The sequence below is a fragment of the Podarcis muralis genome, chromosome 4 (genome assembly GCF_964188315.1).
Source record: "Podarcis muralis chromosome 4, rPodMur119.hap1.1, whole genome shotgun sequence".
Taxonomy (NCBI): domain Eukaryota; kingdom Metazoa; phylum Chordata; class Lepidosauria; order Squamata; family Lacertidae; genus Podarcis; species Podarcis muralis.
In genome coordinates this window covers 64,865,565-64,884,810 of record NC_135658.1, presented here as the reverse complement: position 1 = coordinate 64,884,810, position 19,246 = coordinate 64,865,565, and the positions used below count along the sequence as shown (strand labels likewise).

The 19,246-nt window shown below is 40.0% G+C and overlaps 1 protein-coding gene across 3 annotated transcripts in view; it reads left to right on the top strand.

Moving 5' to 3' along the window:
* SMS (spermine synthase) overlaps positions 1-19,246 on the top strand; it is a 35,491-nt gene that overhangs the window by 3,114 nt on the left and 13,131 nt on the right. For 2 of the 3 annotated variants that reach the window (XM_077927458.1, XM_077927459.1), the window contains exons 2-5: positions 7,418-7,538; positions 13,610-13,697; positions 14,361-14,425; positions 17,462-17,637. In XM_077927458.1, coding sequence (XP_077783584.1) covers positions 7,418-7,538; positions 13,610-13,697; positions 14,361-14,425; positions 17,462-17,637 — 450 coding nt within the window. The remainder of the gene's footprint in view (positions 1-7,417; positions 7,539-13,609; positions 13,698-14,360; positions 14,426-17,461; positions 17,638-19,246) is intronic. The other variant, XM_077927460.1, reaches the window with a different exon arrangement.

Sequence of the window (19,246 nt, the reverse complement as noted above, 5' to 3'; positions counted from 1 at the left end):
GGGTTTTGCATTTCAGCTGTATCTGTTTTAGTTCATGTTGTGAGCCAATTTGGGCCCTGCAGTGGGAGAAAGGTAGTATAGTATATTAAATAAATACCTGACAATATTGCTTGTTGACTGCAGCAAAATTCAAGGAAAGTATGGAGATTTTTATTCATATTTGCTACATTTCTCTCTCTCTCATTTTCTTTAAGGAGCTCAAGGCATTGTCCATGCCCCACCCTGGTCTGATCCCCCATTCCTTATTCTCAAAACTAACCAGTGATGTAAATTGTAAATTCGGCTCTTAAAGAGCTATTGGCCCATGGTCACACAGTGAGTTTCATGACTGAGTGGGAATTTGAACCTGAGGAGACTCTTACTACTTCCCTAATCCAACTAAATCTGTGTTCTTTTCATGATATTCTAGTTCTGTTATCATATACACATATGTGTGTAATGAAAAAAAATACTTGCTTAGAACAAAGAACATCAAAACAACTGGCAGCTTTATTGGGGTACTCAGATGGTCACAACATACATTTAAAACACATGGCTTTTCTCAAAAGATCATGGGAATGGTAGCATACCCTTCACCGAGCTACAATATCTAGCACCCTTAACAAACTACAGTTCCCAAGATTATTTGGAGGAAGCCATGTGCTTTTAATGTATTATGTGGATGTGACACATGGCTGTTAATCTTGGCCAGCTTGCTATTAACATTATAAAGAAACAGATTCCAAAGCTGGGTAGCAGCTCAGCTCCCAGCAAAATCAACAGCACTATGAAGGTTTAAAGGTTGTGCAACTCTGGGTATATAGACACAATTGCAGCTTCTCTGGGACAGAGGGCCATGTTTCCTCCATTTGTAGAAGAACCATATTTCAGTATTCTGTATCATCACAAGTTGTTTGTGGTTGAGATACATTCCCTGTTCTCCCTCTCTCTGCAGTTTGGTTCTATTTTAAAAGAAAGCATCATCCTAATATTAAGTAGGAAGAATGGTTGCAAGGCAGAGGTGAGGAAGGAAGAAGGGATGAGGAAGTTCTCGGGTGTTAGAAGTATCTCACAATCATAATCTGAAACTCAGATCAGTTTGTGTGTGTGCTTCAATCTGCATTCTGAAACTATCGTAGAAGTTAATTCCTCTTGTTTGCCTGTGATGCTTGTTAGTCTACCAAATTCTTCTTGCGTAAACTTGTGTAATCCCATTTGCAGAGGTGTTGCATAGCTAACTCTGAAAGATAGCAAGCAAGACAAACTGGACTCCAGTCTTACTCATATCGGTTCTGCAGAACAAACAGTGCTGAGGAATTAGTCAGCTTTTCTGTGTATCTTCAACTTTTTCAGACTTTTAACCTAAACATACATTTGAAGACCCATTTCTTAACGTTTCACCATATCTTTGTATAGTGGTAGTGTTCCTGTTGCAACCTACCTTGAAGACCAGTTGTATGCAGGTATTACCCTTTAATATCTGCTGAATAAGCAGTCTTTGTGTTTTGTTTAGTCACTCACCTGTTCCTCCAGAGCGTGTAAAAAGAAGCTTGCTCCATCCTCCATGTGACAGAAGATAGTTGTGGTCTCCTAAGGCATCTAGATCCTTTTTGCATGTACTACTCGCAGTCCAGATGTCCCCCATCTTAAATGTGTGCAGCTGGTTATTCCTTCTTTGTTTGCCTCCTCCATAAAGGGCCTGGAAATTGGCAACACAAGAATGGGCCTTTTCTGTGGTGGCTCCCTGCTTGTGGAATGCTGTTCCCAGGGAGGCTTGCCTGCCACCTTCTTTACATATCTTTAGGTGCTAGGCATGAACATTCCTCTTCTCCCAGTCTTTTGTGATTTGGGATTGATGCAGTAAAGGGAACAGTGATGATAAGTATTTTGAATAAGTTGCCAACCCCCATTAGGAGGGACCCACATAATATTTTTCTACCACAATATGGCTACTATGCTTATAGGGAATGATCTATTCAGAATGAATGATGTTTATGCTTGTTTTTGGTATGTCCACTTTTAAAAATGACCAGACACAGGCTAACTTTTAATTTTTATAATTTCATTAGCTTTATCATCAGATTAATAAACAAAAACACTGAAGTGCCATGCAGTGAAATTCTGCGGCAAGCAGCATTCTGATAAACAGCGCATTAGTGGTTCCTTGGAGATTACAAAGACAAGAGATGAGCTATAGTTATAAAACTAAAATAAAATGAATACTTATAAATAATATTTCTTAATAACTTTGGGCTTGCTCTTTCAGTATTCAGCCTATGACCAATATGAAAGGTATTTGTTAGAGCCCCAGAAAAATATTTTGAAAAGCAAAGGTAGCCATGTTTGTCAATAAGAAAAAATAATCCCAAATCAAGAGTTGGGCACTACCTTTATTAGGAGCTACAAAAATGTGGCAAGTTCTCTAGCATTTAAGAACTCTAAATCAGATAAGATGTTACACAGAGCTGGGGGTAGGGAGGATGTAGCCATGAAGTCATCTTGTTTGTTTCCAAGATGGAGATTGCAGACTGAATAACTTCCCAGGTGCTATAGATGTCAGGTTCTGAAGCATTGTCTCTGTGGAACTGCTCTCAAACAAACCACTGGGGAGGGTACATAATTGGTGCATTTGGGATTGTATTCATACGAAAGGGCACTGATAAAAGTTTACCTCAGAAATATGTTTACTCTTGATTAGATAGTTTTATTTTGATGTTGCTCAGACTTTGGGTGAAATGCCTCACTGCATTTAGTTGCATGAGATGAAAAACTGAAGTCTCTACATTAAATATTCAGTAGTGCTGAAATTTAACAGGCCAATTTTGGAGGGGAAACACACATAAAGCTGAATGCCCACAAGTTAAATGTGCATAAATTGTGGGCTTGATGTCAGCTTAGAAATTAGCCCACAATGAAGATCAATGGGCCTTATCCCTTAAAACTTATTTGAAGCATTTCTGATTGGTTCATTGATGGCTTCTGAAGTTGTTAAGCCCAGCAGTGAAAAATTGAATGGTTTGTAGCAAATGGCAAGCTTTCAAAAATGTTACTGATTTAATTAAAGGCAAAAATGAGCTTGTGCAGTACAAGAACCAGAAAACATACCACTTAATATGTTGAGGAAATTTCTTTGCACCATGAGAGTCAAAATACTTTGAAGAATGATTTATCCTTGTTCTTGCGCCATAGGGGTAATATTTCTACAATTAAAGAAACAAAATATGACAGGGTTACTATGCTTTCTTGTGTTTTGGCATAAAGGGAGCGATTACGTTTATGGCAATATTTTCTGAGATAGTGGTTTTATGGTAATTGCCGCTGAAAAATTCCTCTTGATACAGGCAGAAGAAGCCAGTTTATGTTGGCTGAGCCTGCTAGGATGCTGATCTTGTTGCCCAAGTTTGGGAATGATCCTTAGTTATGCAACACACACCCATCTTCCCTGCCTATCCCTCCCATTCTGCTATGTCCTTGCTGTTGCCTTACCACAGTCCAAAAGCTTTTAAGTGCCACTAAGATATTTTAAACACACACACACACACACAGAAAATTCGAGTGGGAAGACCAGTAGCTAAGCCATAGAACACCAAGCCTTTTCCTCTAGCAGAATATCACAGAGGCAAATATATTGCCTAGCAATTACCTGTGCACCTCTAGATTTTGCCCAGAGGGTTACACTCGTAGAATGCTTTCCCAGGTTAATAGGTTTTGTTTTGAATTACTGGTAGAGACACTGGTGGCGGCGCTGTGGTAGGTGTCAAAGTTTTAGAACAATAACAGCAGGTCCAAAGTAAATCTTTTAAAACCTCAGTTTGGGCATATATTAGAGCAAAGCTTACAAAATTCCTAATATTTATTCCAATTAAGGCCTTCCTCCAGTGGATATTATTTGTTTGTTTGCACGTATGAGAGACAGTGAGAGAGACTGTCTGTTCCTTGCTTATCAGCTCTGCACTGTTAATGAAAACGGTAGAGCAAGGCGAAACGGATAACTTGTTGAATGCAGGAAGGAGATACTCGTTTCTCAGAACAAAATACCATTGTAACCGTAAACCAGAAAGTTATTTTTTCTCCCATTTTTCTCCTGCCCTTACTCCACTGAGCTTGGGGAAGCATACATGGTGTGTGTGTGTGTGTGTGTGTGTGTGTGTGTGTGTGATCCACCCTTTTATCCTTTCAAACCTTGTGAGATAGATTAGGCTGACAGAGAAGGTGGCCAAACAAAGCTTACCTGCTTTTTGTGGCTCAGTGGGAAATTAAATCTTGTCTTCCCATGCTAAGTCCGACACTCTAGCCACAATATAACCACACTGGCTCTTTTCTCCTCCCCATTTTTATCCTGCTGTTCTGTCATAGAACTTACGGTGCCCCAGTGTTCATTCTCACAACAACCCTAATCAATTAAGCTGTTCAGTAAGCATTTCTCCCCCTGAAAGTTTTTCTGCTTCACCAAGTACAAGCCCCTTCTTGTCGGAGGCAGCCCCTTCCTGCCTAATCTCAGCATTTTATCTTGTGCTCTAAGGAAAGAGGTGTATCAGCAAAGCCTTGCGAAATTTAGGTTGGCTGACGGATACCATTTATTTAAAACTAAGAAATGTCAGGACTCCTCTCCAGGGTGCTCCCCATTTCTGGGATCCACTTCCAGGATACCTGCACTGCGCATATGCGCGGGGGCATGTGGAGTTGCCTCTATTAAAAAGTTATACAGTGGTACCTCGGGTTAAGTACTTAATTTGTTCTGGAGGTCCGTTCTTAACCTGAAACTGTTCTTAACCTGAAGCACCACTTTAGCTAATGGGGCCTCCTGCTGCTGCCGCACCGCCGGAGCACGATTTCTGTTCTCATCCTGAAGCAAAGTTCTTAATCCGAAGTAATATTTCTGGGTTAGCGGAGTCTGTAACCTGAAGTGTATGTAACTCGAGGTACCATTGTATGGGATATGAGCTCTTGAAATTTGACTTCTGAGGTTAAAGTGAAAAACAGGCGAGTATTTTTTATTCCGGAAACTTCTCCAGGAAGTCATCTCATCCACATACAGGCAGATGAAAGTCAATACTTGGTGGAAGTAACTATTTTGGGCTGGTTTTCTATATATGGCATAACTTGTACCAAGCTGTCTTAAAATTACATCTTTAGTCCTTTTTCAGCTGAAAGGTTGCTTTCCTTTCTTGGCAATTACCTGCCAGTGTTGGATGATGCCAGAGGCAAAAACGGGCAAAACAATTAATGTGACTCTTCTGTTTCGACCATAGGCCAGACGTTTCTACACAAATGCACATACCTGTACATTAAAGTATGCAAGAAAACATATCAATGGTATATTCCAAATAGGCAACAGCACCTGAGGGGGGGGGTGCAGAATGTTACTGGGAAAGAAGTGTGACCTGGAAGTAGCCTGAGGGCCAGAGAGGCCTATGTATTCAGCTCCTATGCCTGAGGTTCCTCATCTCCTTTCAAAATTAATGAGCAGCAAAATGCAATTTCTAAAGGATTAGGATTATTGCCCGGCACACCCAACTCCACTAGAAGTTTAGCTTCTATCAAAAAAGGTGAAAAATGAAACCTGAAACATGTCAAAATGACCATCTGTCAGTTTCTTGTTCTTTGAATCCCACTTGGACAAACAGGGATGCCTGGCTGAGCATCCTGAACGTTTTAACCAAAGCCAGCCTTTCATGCAGATCAATTTGTGATTCAGATCGTTGAAAACATAAAAACTCATTTGGCTTTGCAAATGTAATGGTCTGATATTCATCTGAGCAAGAGTTAATATTTACCTATAACATTGTACTTTTTATTCATTAGCTCCCCAGGTTACTATTCATGCACAAGTATAATAAGAAAAAGGTTTCTTCTATGTTCTTTTATTCTTTCTTACATTGTGCTGACTTATTTCCTATCATTCTGTGCTCCTGCTGAAAATTTGGATTGTTCTGTATTATCAAGTACCTTGGTTCTTGAACGCCTTGTGACTTGAACGTTTTGGCTCCCGAATGCCACAAACCCGGCAGTGAGTGTTCTGGTTTGCGAATGTTCTTTGGAACCCGAACGTCAAACGCAGCTTCTTCAGCTTCCAATTGTGTGCAGGAAGCTCTTGCAGCCAATCGGAAGCTGCGCATTGGTTTTCTAATGTTTCCAGAAGTCGAATGGACTTCCGGAACGGATTCCGTTCGAGAACCAAGGTACGACTGTATTGCCACGCATGGATTAGTCAGCAAAATGATGAAGCTATAGACAAATGGTCCTTGCAACATTTCTGCCAGATAGGACCTATTTTATATAGAAAGAAAAAATATACTAACCACGGTTACCTGTGATGCAGAAATTAAAAAAACAGGAATGCTGTTCCCCCACTATTCAAATTGAAGTCAAGTGGGATGTAAGGAGCATAGCTGCAGAGGTGCAAAAATGTTATACTAGAAATAGAGTTGTTTTCAACAAACTTGCTTTCAGTATATGGGGAAGAAATTCATGCTGTGCTCTTATGATCATTCTGTCAGTCCAAGCATTTATGTTTGCCAGATGGAATTCCCCCTCCCCCCCCATTGATGTGTTCTGGGGGTTCTTCCAACACTCCAGAGCGGATTGGGAGCTGTGGGCTAGTGTGAGCCCTTGCATTGGCTCCCGCTATCGCTCTGGGTTAGTTGAATCCGGTCCTTACTCTCTTACGGCTGCTTTTTATTATAGTACTCTGGAAATGTGCTTTGTTTTCCTAGATAAATATTTGCCACATTCATCCCCGGTGTACAAACCTGTGTAATGCAGTGGGCTGCAAACATTTTACACATGTATATTATAATTGATATGTGTTATTCAGCTTGCAAAAACCAAAGGAGAACCTAAGAATCATTATATAAAAAGGAAGTGAAGATTTAAAATTTGTATTTTTAAAAACCTTGCATTCATTTTTCTTTCTCTTTAAAATGAATGAACTGGCCTGCTTCTCACATTTGTGCAACTGCATGTACTAAAACAATTGTCCCTGGCAGCAAGTCTCTCCCCACATCCCCAACATTAGAAGCATTTTATAAATATATTTATGAATAAAAACACAGGAAAGACCTTTTGTTTTCTATCTAGTAGCTATATATAGACCGGGAGCCAGCAGGAAGCTCCTTTATCAGAGTTTACACAATTTTGGAATGAATTTTTATTTCATTTACAGCTAGATGCAGCCACATAGTTTGTTAATTTGCTACTCTTAAGTAAGAAATATAATTTTAGACATTCACTTTATACTTTGTTTTTATCCTTCTGAGAGAAGATGCTGACAAAAAAGCTAAAGCAGATGGGGAAATGTCTGGCAGAAGATACAGTACCAGCATCTTGGGAATCTAATTTTATGTTCACGATGAGAGTTCTACAAGTATCAAAAGAATACATGTTAAAAACCGAAGTGCCTTTATTGACCCATGGTGTCTTTTCTTTCATTGTCTAGCTGATTGTAGTGCCGTTTTTAAAGGTCTACAGCCCATCTTCCAAGAGCAGGGAATGACAGAAACTATTCATAACTGGGAAGATCATGGGTACTTAGCAACCTACGTCAGTAAAAATGGCAGGTGAGTGCAATATAGACCCATAATTTGTGGAGGGTGTTAGCATTACTGTTTAACAACCAGGTAAACGGCATTGTCAAGATGCGTCATCCACCTTCAAAGAAGTGAAATAAAAAGGGCAATTTAATTAAGAACTTTAACACTTTTTTTTTTTTGCAAGGGTTTCAACGAGTTAATTTCAAATGCCCACAGTAACTAAAATGTAATGGAAATGTGTTTCCCAGTGACAAAATGAATACATAACCCTACAAAACCACAAGGCTTTATTGTTTGTTACAAAACAAGCCTAGTACCGCATTCTTAGACAACATTGCACATGTCTGGCTGACTGAAAACAATGGGTATTTTTCTGCCCTCGAATGCTGCAGTTATCTGACCTGGCAACAATATGAGACATCACCCTGAAGCGTGGTGTTCTGTGAATGGCTGAGTTGGTTTGTACCATTTTAGCATTATAATTCTAAGAAAATAGAGCTGCCCTGCGTAACAGCTACTGTGGAAGGGTTGTATACTGTTTAGTATTCAAAATGGAAATCTCACACCTGTAAAAATTCATGGTCAGGCATTCTGTAATATTTACAGACCTTTCTGAGACTTCTTGGTTGTGTTATCCTCTGCTGGTTATCCTCTCTCTTTATTTTGCTGCTGGTTTTGTTTTAGACTCCGTATTTGATGCCTTGGGACGTGGATGGCGCTGTGGTCTAAACCACAGAGCCTAGAGCTTGCCAATCAGAAGGTTGGTGGTTCGAATCCCCGTGACGGGGTGAGCTCCTGTAGTTCGGTCCCAGCTCCTGCCCACCTAGCAGTTCGAAAGCACGTCAAAGTGCAAGTAGATAAATAGGTACCTCTCTGGTGGGAAGGTAAACGCCGTTTCCGTGCGCTGCTCTGGTTTCACCAGAAGCATCATAGTCATGCTGGCCACATGACCTGGAAGCTGTCTGCGGACAAAACGCCGGCTCCCTCGGCCTATAGAGCGAGATGAGCGTGGAACCCCAGAGTCGTCCGTGACTGGACCTAATGATCAGGGGTACCTTTACCTTTACCTTTATTTGATGCCTTATTTTTAGTAGCTTGCAGTTTAATTTTTTTTACTTGTAAACTGCTCAGAGAGCCTTTCTTATTTGGATATAAGTATTTGATGATAGATAGAGTTGTAAGATTTGGTTAATGAAACAGCCGTTCTGTTAGCAGGAGCCCCATATTTAGCATAGGGCAATAGCTGAATCTGAAAGGTACCTTGAACTTGCAGCAGGTGTGGCACTAGCCCTTGTGCAATTGCTGTTACTACACTCAGTAACAGTTAAGCTTTGTGAGCTACTTCTTTCCTACTGCTTCTACAGGTGCTTGGGTAACAACATCCAAACTTCTAAAAACTAATACTATGCGTAACGTCACATATGCTTTTCTTAACTGCCTTCTGATGTGCTGGTATTAAAAAAAACTTAATAGGCCTGATTGCAGCACTCCATTGGAGAGTGGGCTTTAATGCAAGATAAAATGAGAACCTGCATCCCTGTTGTAATAATAAAGTAATGCTGGAAGCAACTGGTGCATTTGTGGAAACCAGGTGAAACTTAAGTGCTGTGAACTATTGGATTTAACTACCAACAGCAATGTAAAATGTAAAAAAATCCCTCCTTCCTAACCCACATTGCAAAGATTTCTGTAACTATACAACAACTGGCATGGTTTAAGTGCCAAACTAGGCTTTAAATACAGTATAACATTCATTTGTTCATATACTTATTTATCCAAAATGTCTACCACTTGATATAATGAAATCTCTCAAGTGGTTTGCATAAAAACAATAAAAGCACAGACAACAAGGTTCAGTAAAAAAATCCTGAAAACAAGCTGAAAACTCAACACAAATAAATATCACAAATAAAACTGAACAGTGTACCAAACAAAATTAGAAATTAAGTCAGAGTCTAGGAAAGTTTGGACAAACGTATGAATTTTTAAGAGGTGTTTTAAAGCTCACTATTGTCTCTGCATCATGAATTACCCAGTGGAGTTTGGGTGCTGCCACTGAGCACCCACTATTCTACATTTTCACCAAGTGACAATCTGCTGGTTGTGGAACAGCATGGTATCCTCAGAAGATATTAAAGGTCAGCTTGGTATTTACTAGAGGAGCCAGTCTGCTAGGTGTTCCATTAATATTTAGTGTGGATTCCCCCCCCCCCCTTTTAAACAACTAGTGGGAGTGGAGCAGTCAGGTCAGCTGTGATTTCTCCTGGACTGGGAGTAATTTAAATACAGTGTTCCATGATATGGAAAGTTCCATTTGGACTACTATAACAAGTTGTATGTGCACCTTGAACACTGCTTCGAAATTGCACCAAGTTCAAAATTTAGCTGGACCAGTTTTGGAATTGCTGCTCTGAAACCAATGCAGGGTACTGATTTTTTACTTTGCAAGCTGTACACGGCTTAGAACCCAGGTACCTTAAGTACCACCTGCTTAACATGCCTGGATGTTAGAAACCTCTACTGAAGCCCCTTTCTGAATACACCCAGCTATGAGAGAGAAGGTGGGGAAAATACCTTTTCTAATGTGACACTGACATTATGGAATTCCCTCCCCAAAGAAGGATGCTTGGTGCCTACGAGGGGGTAAGAGAGAGATTCCTATCTTTTGTGGGCCTGGAAAGTTGTGGTTTGTTTGTAGGAAAACCAGGCTTCACTCTACTCCTTCCTCTGCTCATGAAATGGTCTCACTGAATGATTTCAGGGCAAGGAATGGATGGATCAAGGTCTCTCCTAATTTTCATGCTGTCACACTTATCAGTGGTACTCTTGCCATTGTAGCAGTTGCTGTTGAGTTCAAGGTCAGCTGGTTGTCTCTTCTTGAGGAGTGTGGATGATGTGCACATGAAAGGGGAATAATAGAAAGTGGTTTTGTGAGTGGAAATAAGTGCAGAAGTGGTAAATTGGATTGAGAAAATTACTGGTAATAGTAATAATACATTACACTGTGAACTGTGACTAGACAGAATGTAGATGTCAGTCAGAATTGGAAACCACACATTAATGTACATTAACGCACACCGTAGAGTCGAGCAGTGCTGCTGAATAATGGTATACCCACAAAGGTTTTGAACATACATTCTCTGCAATTTCAAACTCCTGTGAATGCTGCTGACGACAATTTTTTCCTTTAACAAAGACCATGTATTAATCCCCATTGGGAAAGCTGCAGCTGCTAAATGAATTGAAGTTGCTTGGGGATTAAGTCATGCTTCCTTGTTGTCTCTGCTAAAACAATTCCTCTGTATCTAGATTAAAGCCACTTTGCATGAAGTTAAGCCAGCAAAAGTAATATTTGTCATCTCTCCCAGGTCCATTTAATTCATGGGTCACTCTAACAAAAGGCAGAATTGTAGAAGGCTCTATTGTAAAGCTTTCATTAATCATGTTGTCAACATAAATATAGGCAAAACAGCCATTCACTTTCTTTGCCAAGCAGAATGTTAATTGCATTTGCCATTCAAAGCGCTGTGTGTAGTGGTATGATTTTTTTTAAAAAACTTTTTTTTATTCCTGTTTATTTGAAAATGCCAGTGAATAGGAAAAGAACAAGTATTTCTGGAATACATGAATCTTTGAGATGCTTGACTTCTAGTAATTGTTGGAATGCTATCGTACATTTTAAAAACAATTGGGCAAGTGAAACTGTTTTTGAGTTTGTGCAGTAAAGGAACCATATTATTGAACTGGCTAGTGTGTATGCTAATGGTTTTTTAATTTTTGTAAGTGGTGAAATCTGTTAACAGAAATTTGTGTAATCAAATACAGGTTATTTTTATTTGTTTATTTAAATTTTTTATGTCCTGCCTTTCCTTTAAGAAGCTCAAGACAGCTAGCTGCAATGAGGTAAAAACTAAGTGAAAATTGCTAAAAACAGCAGAACACAAAAGGATAAAAGGCAGCCATTAAAACAAGTAGATATTCTTAAGCAGTGATGAAACAGTTAACTGTGGCAAGGTGAAATACAAATTGGTAAAGGCCTTTAAAAGCTTTTGTATCCCAAAATCCTTCTTAAACTGCAAGGCTTTAGACATTTGACAGAAGGCCATTAATGGAAGATGAGCTTCCACCACAAGTCAGTTCCACAGCCTGGGTACAGCTACCGAAAAGGCTCTCTCCTTGGTCCCAGGGCTAAGCAGACTCATGGAGACATCAGATACACAGGAGCGTGTCTGATGATGAAGATAGTAGGAGACGGGTGGGCTAATACTGGAGTTGGTGGTCCTTCAAATCACTGGCTCTTTAAATTGGGCGTGGAAACGAAATGGAAGCCAGTGCAGTTGTTTCAGTAAAGGAGTCACATGCCTTTGCATTCTAAAGGAATTGTTTTGGACAGTCTTCATATGAGGCTTCCATACTGCCCATTACAGCATGGTGTAACTATAGATGATGTACTAGCTTCAGCTGGGCAAAGGCACTGCTAGTCACAGCGATACCTTGGGCTCAAGAATCAAGGCTAGGATCAGAAGCGCTCCTAAGCAGTGTGATTAAACTTAAGTTTGACAAGTTAAATAATGAATACTAGAAATACTAAAACAAGCATGATGCTTAAATTTATTATCCTACACCAGCAGTTCTCAGGGCATATTACAACAATTTAATTTCCAGAATTAAAAACTGTTAACACACATACACACTGTGGCAATGTGTTACCAGAACTTCTGACTGAGTGGGCTCCATTTGAAGGTGTTAGCTCTGCCTCCGTAGTTGAGGGCTGGCACCCAGGGGCCCTCACAAAAGTGAAAAGGCACCTTGGTGAGCTCCAGTTCTGATTTCCTCAGGGAAGTTAGAAACTTCTTTCATTGTCCCCTTCTCCAGCACTCTTCCCAGCTCTTCTTCAGCACTCTTGCCCAGCCTTATGATGTTCCTTTTTTCCTGTTGCCTCCCATTTTCTCCCTCCCTTTCACATTGTAACTTCCTTCTCCCTCTTACATTTTTATTGCATTTGTAGCCTTTTCCAGCTCAAGTTACAGCTGCATTAAAGTCTTGGGTTTCTTCATTGATTTCTATGTGCAGATCTTCCTTCTGCCCTTGGGGACATTTAAAAATACTTTCTGTGTGAATCAGAAAATGACTAATCTAGAAAATGAGATAATTTTCTTTGTCCATTTTATATCTCTGTACCTCTCCCTTGGCCTTCTTTGCCTTGTTTCTGGTGGAAAGAGAAGGGGAGGGATGGAGAAAAAGACAAGATAGGAAGAGACACAGGAGATAAAACTGTCCCTTTTCCAGTCTCCTCTTTACCTCCTTTGTGCTCATTGCCTTCTCCTTCAGCTAGCATCTCTTGCCCATCTGCCAGCTATTTAGCAGGTTTTTAAAAATAAATAAATTCCCAGGCTGCATTGACCACATCTTTCCACTGATCACATCCAGCCAGCTGATTCCATCACCCCCATTCCATCATTTATGTTTTTAAAGCATTTCCCCCCCTATTCTTCAGCTGAAACAGGTTCCTAGAGTTGCTTGAAAAGACCAAGAATAAGACAACTTTCCAACTGGCTCTCAGTTTTCCATGGATATTGGGCAGCATGCTTAGCTTCCCAGCAGAATTTTGGTGTCATTAGATACCGTCTCTTATTCATGGAGCTAAGTCTTTTACCTCCTAAAGATTGCATTGCCCCATGTCCCTTTAATGAAGAATGTATTAAAGCCATTTCTTCAAACTTGCATGGAACAGAGTTTGATAATATTTTAGAAATCCTTCTTGTTGTTTGAAAACAAAACATACTAAATTTCTAGTCATCTTAGATCATTTTAAAAAAAATCAAGCTTGTTTATAATGGAAAATTTCTCTTAACCACAAGGACTTACCAAGTATTCACAGTTGGAAGGAAGCAATGTAAATATTCAGATGGTCTTCTTTCAGCAGAAGCTCACAGGACAGTTGATTAGAATATAAATGAGGGGAGAGTTGGCAGCAGGTAGGCAGCTGAGGTGCTGGAGGTTCTCTTCCTGCAGTTCTTGTTGAATAAGTTGGTGCTTAGAATGTAGGGACTGGGGGACTGCTTTCATCTGACACTTTTCTTGTTTTTACTGTCTAGTTTTGCCAATCTGAGAATTTATCCTCATGGCTTGGTGTTGGTCGATGTACAGAGTTGCAACGATTTGAGTGGAGGAGAAGTAGAGCAGGTAGGTATAGTACCATATACATATGGTAGTGCTTGAATTGTAGACACATTTTTTTTACAGAGCTTATTTTTAATTTCATAAATGCTAGGTTTTAATTCTTGCAGCCATTAAACTCAGTGGAAAAGTACGGGGCAAGCCTCTAGCTTGCTTCAGACATAACAGTAAAGCAGAAATGCCTGTAGGTACATTGTGGGGAGAATTAACCCATTAACTGCATTCCTTAACAGATCGCCTGGCACTGACCTTGATGACATTTCAGTGGAAGACAAAACCATTTTTATTTTCACAATGGTTTTAATTCTCTCTCTGCTTCTGTTTGTATATAAGGTGTTGCAGATCTTTCTGTTTTTACCTCTAAACCCTGAATACTACTTAACAGCAAACTTCCTGAATGAAATGATAAAAAAGGGAGGTTATATATAACTCATGTTTTGAATTTGGTTTGTTTAGAAACTAAGCTCACTGGCTTGTATGCAGTGCTAAACTTACTGAAAGCAAAATTAATTTTAACAAAAATGAGAAGGGAAAATAGACAAATCCTAAGGCTTTGCTACCATGGGCTTTGGAGGTGAGAGAAAAGTTGGCTGTGTATCATATTTTTAGGAATCTTGTTCTTTTAGTTGGATCCTATTGTTTTTTAACCAGACATTTTTTTTATCACAGCTTCTAAACAAGATAGAAGAAAGAATGAAAGAACTGTGTCATAGAAACATCAAAAGAGTAAAACGGTGAGGAATTTTGAGATTGTTTGGTCAGATTGCCCAGCGAAGTCTTTGTTGATGTACTGACATGTCTGGTAAACAAATATGGAATTTTAACACATAGTATTGAGACTTATTCATTTTACTCAAAGTTCATTCATTTTACCCTTACATTTTCTTAACGTAGTAAAGTTTTCATTTGCTGTAGATTATTCAGTGGAGTTCCATGATGACATAGTGTGGCTGCACTAAAGTAAACCTATGAAAAATGGGTGGTTCATCTCTGGCTGCCTTTTGCTAGTTGGTAGAGACATTTTATTTTATTTTGGCAGCTTCTTGCATTGCTAAGTACTTGAAACCCTGAAACCATGGAGAGGCACAGCCAGTCAGTAGACAGTACTGAACTAGATGAATCCATGATCTGCCTGTAAGGCAACTTCCTAACGTTCCTACTGAATAAGTTGTTTTATATAATACTGTGATTGTCAAGTATAGTTAGATGCCCTGAATAGTGCATAGGCACTAGAAAGGTAGGATAGAAATGAAGTAAACTGATATCGGGGGGCATAATTGAGTGGTGTTAAGTTGTAGTCTGGGGGGGGGGGGCTACCACGTTATTGTGGTTTTTATTCCATACAGAAATATATGGGGTTGGGGGAAAACTAAAGTGGAGAGCTGAACTTGAAGGGGCCTAAGGCACCTTATTTGACATTATTTTCCATACCTATGGATTAGTGGGGAGATATAGAAAAAAACAACCCACCTGGGTTTCCATATGCATGCCTTCATTCTTTTCCAGTGATTGGAGAGAATCTGTAGCTAGACCAAAGACTGGTACAGTGGTTACAGACGCTTCAGGTTACAGACTCCGCTAACCCAGAAATAGTACCTCGGGTTAAGAACTTTGCCCCAGGATGAGAACAGAAATCGTGCTCCGGCGGCAGCGGGAAACCCCACTAGCTAAAGTGATACCTCAGGTTAAGAATAGTTTCAGGTTAAGAACCGACCTCCAGAACGAATTAAGTTCTTAACCTGAGGTGCCACTGTATTCATGATATCTGGCTGTTTGCAGAACATGCTGATGGGAACTAAAGTAAATGGGTTTGTCAGGTTTCCTGAAGTTCTGAGGAGATCAGCAACCATGGTCACACCCTCCATATGTTGTTGGACAGCAACGTCCTTTATTACTGACCTTTCGCCATTCTGTCTGGGCCTAATAAGAGTTGGAATCCAACAACATGCGGAAGGCAAAAGTTACCTAATGCTGGATTAGACAAGGAAATAATTTTGTTATATACAGGAACAGGGTGATGAGCATTGATAAGGCATGGAGGCTGACAACGTTAGAAAAACAGAACTAATACAGTGTAGTAGGTTACAGGGGTGAGAGAGGCAGCCTTTTGCCTCTGATAGTAATCTGAACATCCTGCTTCTCTGGCTTTTGTGGGATGCCACCATTTTGTAGCTTTTTCTTGCTCAGGTTATTCAGGTTACCAGGTGAAAAAGTAGGAAGCATCAGCATAGCCTTGTGTGCTCTCTGTGAAGTGGCAACTGTTTTGCTTCCTCTCCAGACTTAGAGGTAAGAGTATTCCAAGCTGTCATTGAGCCAGGTGCTGTTGATATTCCTTGCCTGGGTACCATGTAAGTGAAGACAGCTTAGTTGGCTGCGGGGAGAGCAGGGTAATGCTGGGGAAAGCAAGAGTAGCATTCCTACTCTGTGGGCAGTTGCAGTGTACCCTTGGAACAAGCTTTACACACTACACAGTATCTGCCTTTTGTCAGCTCATTTTGTCAGTCTCTTGCATCCCAGTTGACCAGACAATGGCTATTTGGGTAAAATAACTGCACCAGTTCCTGCCGACCTAGCATTTCGAAAGCACTCTTAAGTGCAAGTAGATAAATAGCGACCGCTTTATAGCGGGAAGGTAAACGGCGTTTCTGTGTGCTGCGCTGGTGCTGGCTCGCCAGCGGCAGCTTCGTCACGCTGGCCACGTGACCCGGAAGTGTCTTCGGACGGCGCTGGCTCACGGCCTTTAGAGCGAGATGAGCACGCAACCCCAGAGTCGGACACGACTGGCCCGTACGGGCAGGGGTACCTTTACCTTTACCTTTAACTGCACCAGTAAATGAATACATAATGTGTGGCATAGGAGTGGACAGGGGGGATTAAGAATAAAGCTTGAGATATTTCGGTGGGTTTGCTCTCTCTCTATTAAAATATTTATCTGGTTTTAATAGTCTATAAAGCAAATTGGTTTTTATAGTTAAAAAAACCTTTGGTCTCCTGAAGTTTGCATACTATCTGGTACTGCCCTCTAGTGTCTCTTAAATTGTTTCATTAGATGGCATGGCTTGGGTATTACTGAAAGGCATGACAGATTTTCCTGTCCTTATGTTTTCTGCTGTTGTGAAGGCATAGTTTAATTAATTAATTAATCAATTAAATTAATTTGTATACCCTTTGCATTTCAAGAAGAAGTATCAAGGGTGGTTCACAAACAAAATAACTTTTAACATGCTCTGTCATTTCTACCTTTAGAAAGCTAATTTAACAAAGTATATAAAAGCATTAATAGCTAGCACAGTTATCTGCTGTCCTTTGGCAACCTGTTTGACAGCTGTGTCCAAGTTATATAACAGCAGCTTCCATGTAAACATTCCAGCATAGGAATTCAGTTGTTGCTGTAGTGGTATCAGAATGGACATTTTAAAAATATTCATAGATAAGTCAACATGAGAGTCTGCCTGGAATGTTGTTGTACCAGTGAATGCTAAAAATAACTACCTTTTCAAAACCCTTTTGTGTGCTGCTTATCTCTTGTTCCGTTCCAGTAATGGAATACATTTTTTGGGGGCTGCAAATAAAGGAATGGCAATTGTCTCAAAAGTACTAACATTAAAAAGTTTATAATGGAAATTCTTTGCTTGGAACACTAGGTTGCAGTGTTCGAGTACCTCTAGGAAGGTAAAGTTTTAGAAATGCCTTCACTATAATATAGCTTTTGCTGACTTGCACAAACCTGAAATTGTGAACGTTCTCTTCTTTTGTCTTTTCGTTCTCAGATTGCCAGCCATTGTGAGAGGAGATGCTATTGATAAATATTGGCCCACAGCTGATGGACGATTGGTGGAATATGACATTGATGAAGTTGTTTATGATGAAGAGTCAGCTTACCAGAATATTAAAATCTTACACTCGAAACAGTTTGGAAATATTCTTATCCTCAGTGGGGATGTTAGTGAGTATTGCTGTTTTTATATAATACACAGGCAACTGCTATAGAGTTGACCTGCACAACTTGTGGCCCGTCAATCCAAAGTCAACCAATGTTTTGTGGTTTGCTGTGCTTGAAACCCAGCCGCCCTATTTTTTTCTACCTCAGCCCTGGACAGGCAGTAATTGCAGAAGGTTTTCTTGAACCTCTGGATGGCAGCGTTTACCTTTGCGGGCTCTAAATTGTGTCGGTTTCCCACAGAGCTTCTGGGATTTCTATTATCAGAATTTCTCTCTTTCTGATATTTTGACCTATGGTCAAAGTGTTTTTCAACTGAGATCATATCTATTTATTTTTTTAATATTACCCCATCAGTAATTGTAAAAAGGAATCTTTTGGGGCAACATGAAATAAATTCGGCTGGAAATTTTATACAGTGCTGATGAAGCTAGTTTCTTCCATTCCTGCTAGCATTGTATCATTCAACCCACTGGGGGAAAATAGCAGATAAGATTCTGTTGATTATTGAATTTAGGCTCCCCTTCTTATCAAAACTAATTACACTATCTATATTAAAAGATTATGTTAATGGAATGAATCATACTATGGTATGGACTCTTCTGCCGGGAATGTTGAAATTTTGGAGCATAACATTATCACACACTGGCTGGTGCTGACTGCTTCCTTGCAGTTTGCTGCTGTCTCTAGGTGTGTCATTGATCAACAAACCTAACCACAAACGAAGCCATGAATTATCTGATTTCACTGTTTCCAAGTATTTGAACTGATTTAGTATTAACCATTTATGTTTGTGGGTTTGAAAGAATTTCATGCTGCTTTGTTTCCCTTTCAGAATTTCTAATGCAGTTTGTAGTAGGAAAATAGGTGGATTCTGCCAAACAGTAATGTCCCAGTATCAATCAATCAATCAATCAATCAATCAATCAATCAATCAAATACCTTTATTGGCATCACAGTATAAAACGTTTCAAGTAACTGGAATAATTAAAAAGATAACAGTGAAGCTATCAAGGGTTATAAGGTCATACTATAGTCGTGTGCATTTGGATATTCTGCTATGCCCTGTCTATTTCCGGAAAAGATAGTTTGTTGGGAACCCTTTTGGGTAAAATTGTGGCTCAGAAGGAAGCTACTAAAGTAGCTTTGTCCCAATCTGCCAGGAGAAACCTTATTTGGCTTCTTCTTGGTGCTCAGCATCAGTTGGCGAGGTCTGCTGTGTAAAGGGCAATCTAAGAGAATGTGGTCCATTGAATCAGGTACTTCTTGATGGCAGACACACAAGTGGGCTTGAAATGCGTGTCCCAGTATTCGAGTTTGGAGAGAAAGGAGACTGTCTTCCTGATTTAGTCAATTAATGAAGAATTGTAGAGTTGGAAGAGGAGTACGAAGGTCATCCAGTCCAACCACCTGCAATGCAGGAATCTTTTGCCCAATGTGGGGCTCGAACACACAGACACACATTTTTTGAAAGTACCATGAGCCTTGCTTTCAGGGCCTTTCCTTGCTGAGCTAAAGAAGAACAGAGCTCTCTTCACCCCAGCAGGAAGAGATCAGGCTCCTCTGAACCCACCAATCAGCTGTTTGATGGACTGAGGGGGAGAATGAGTTACAG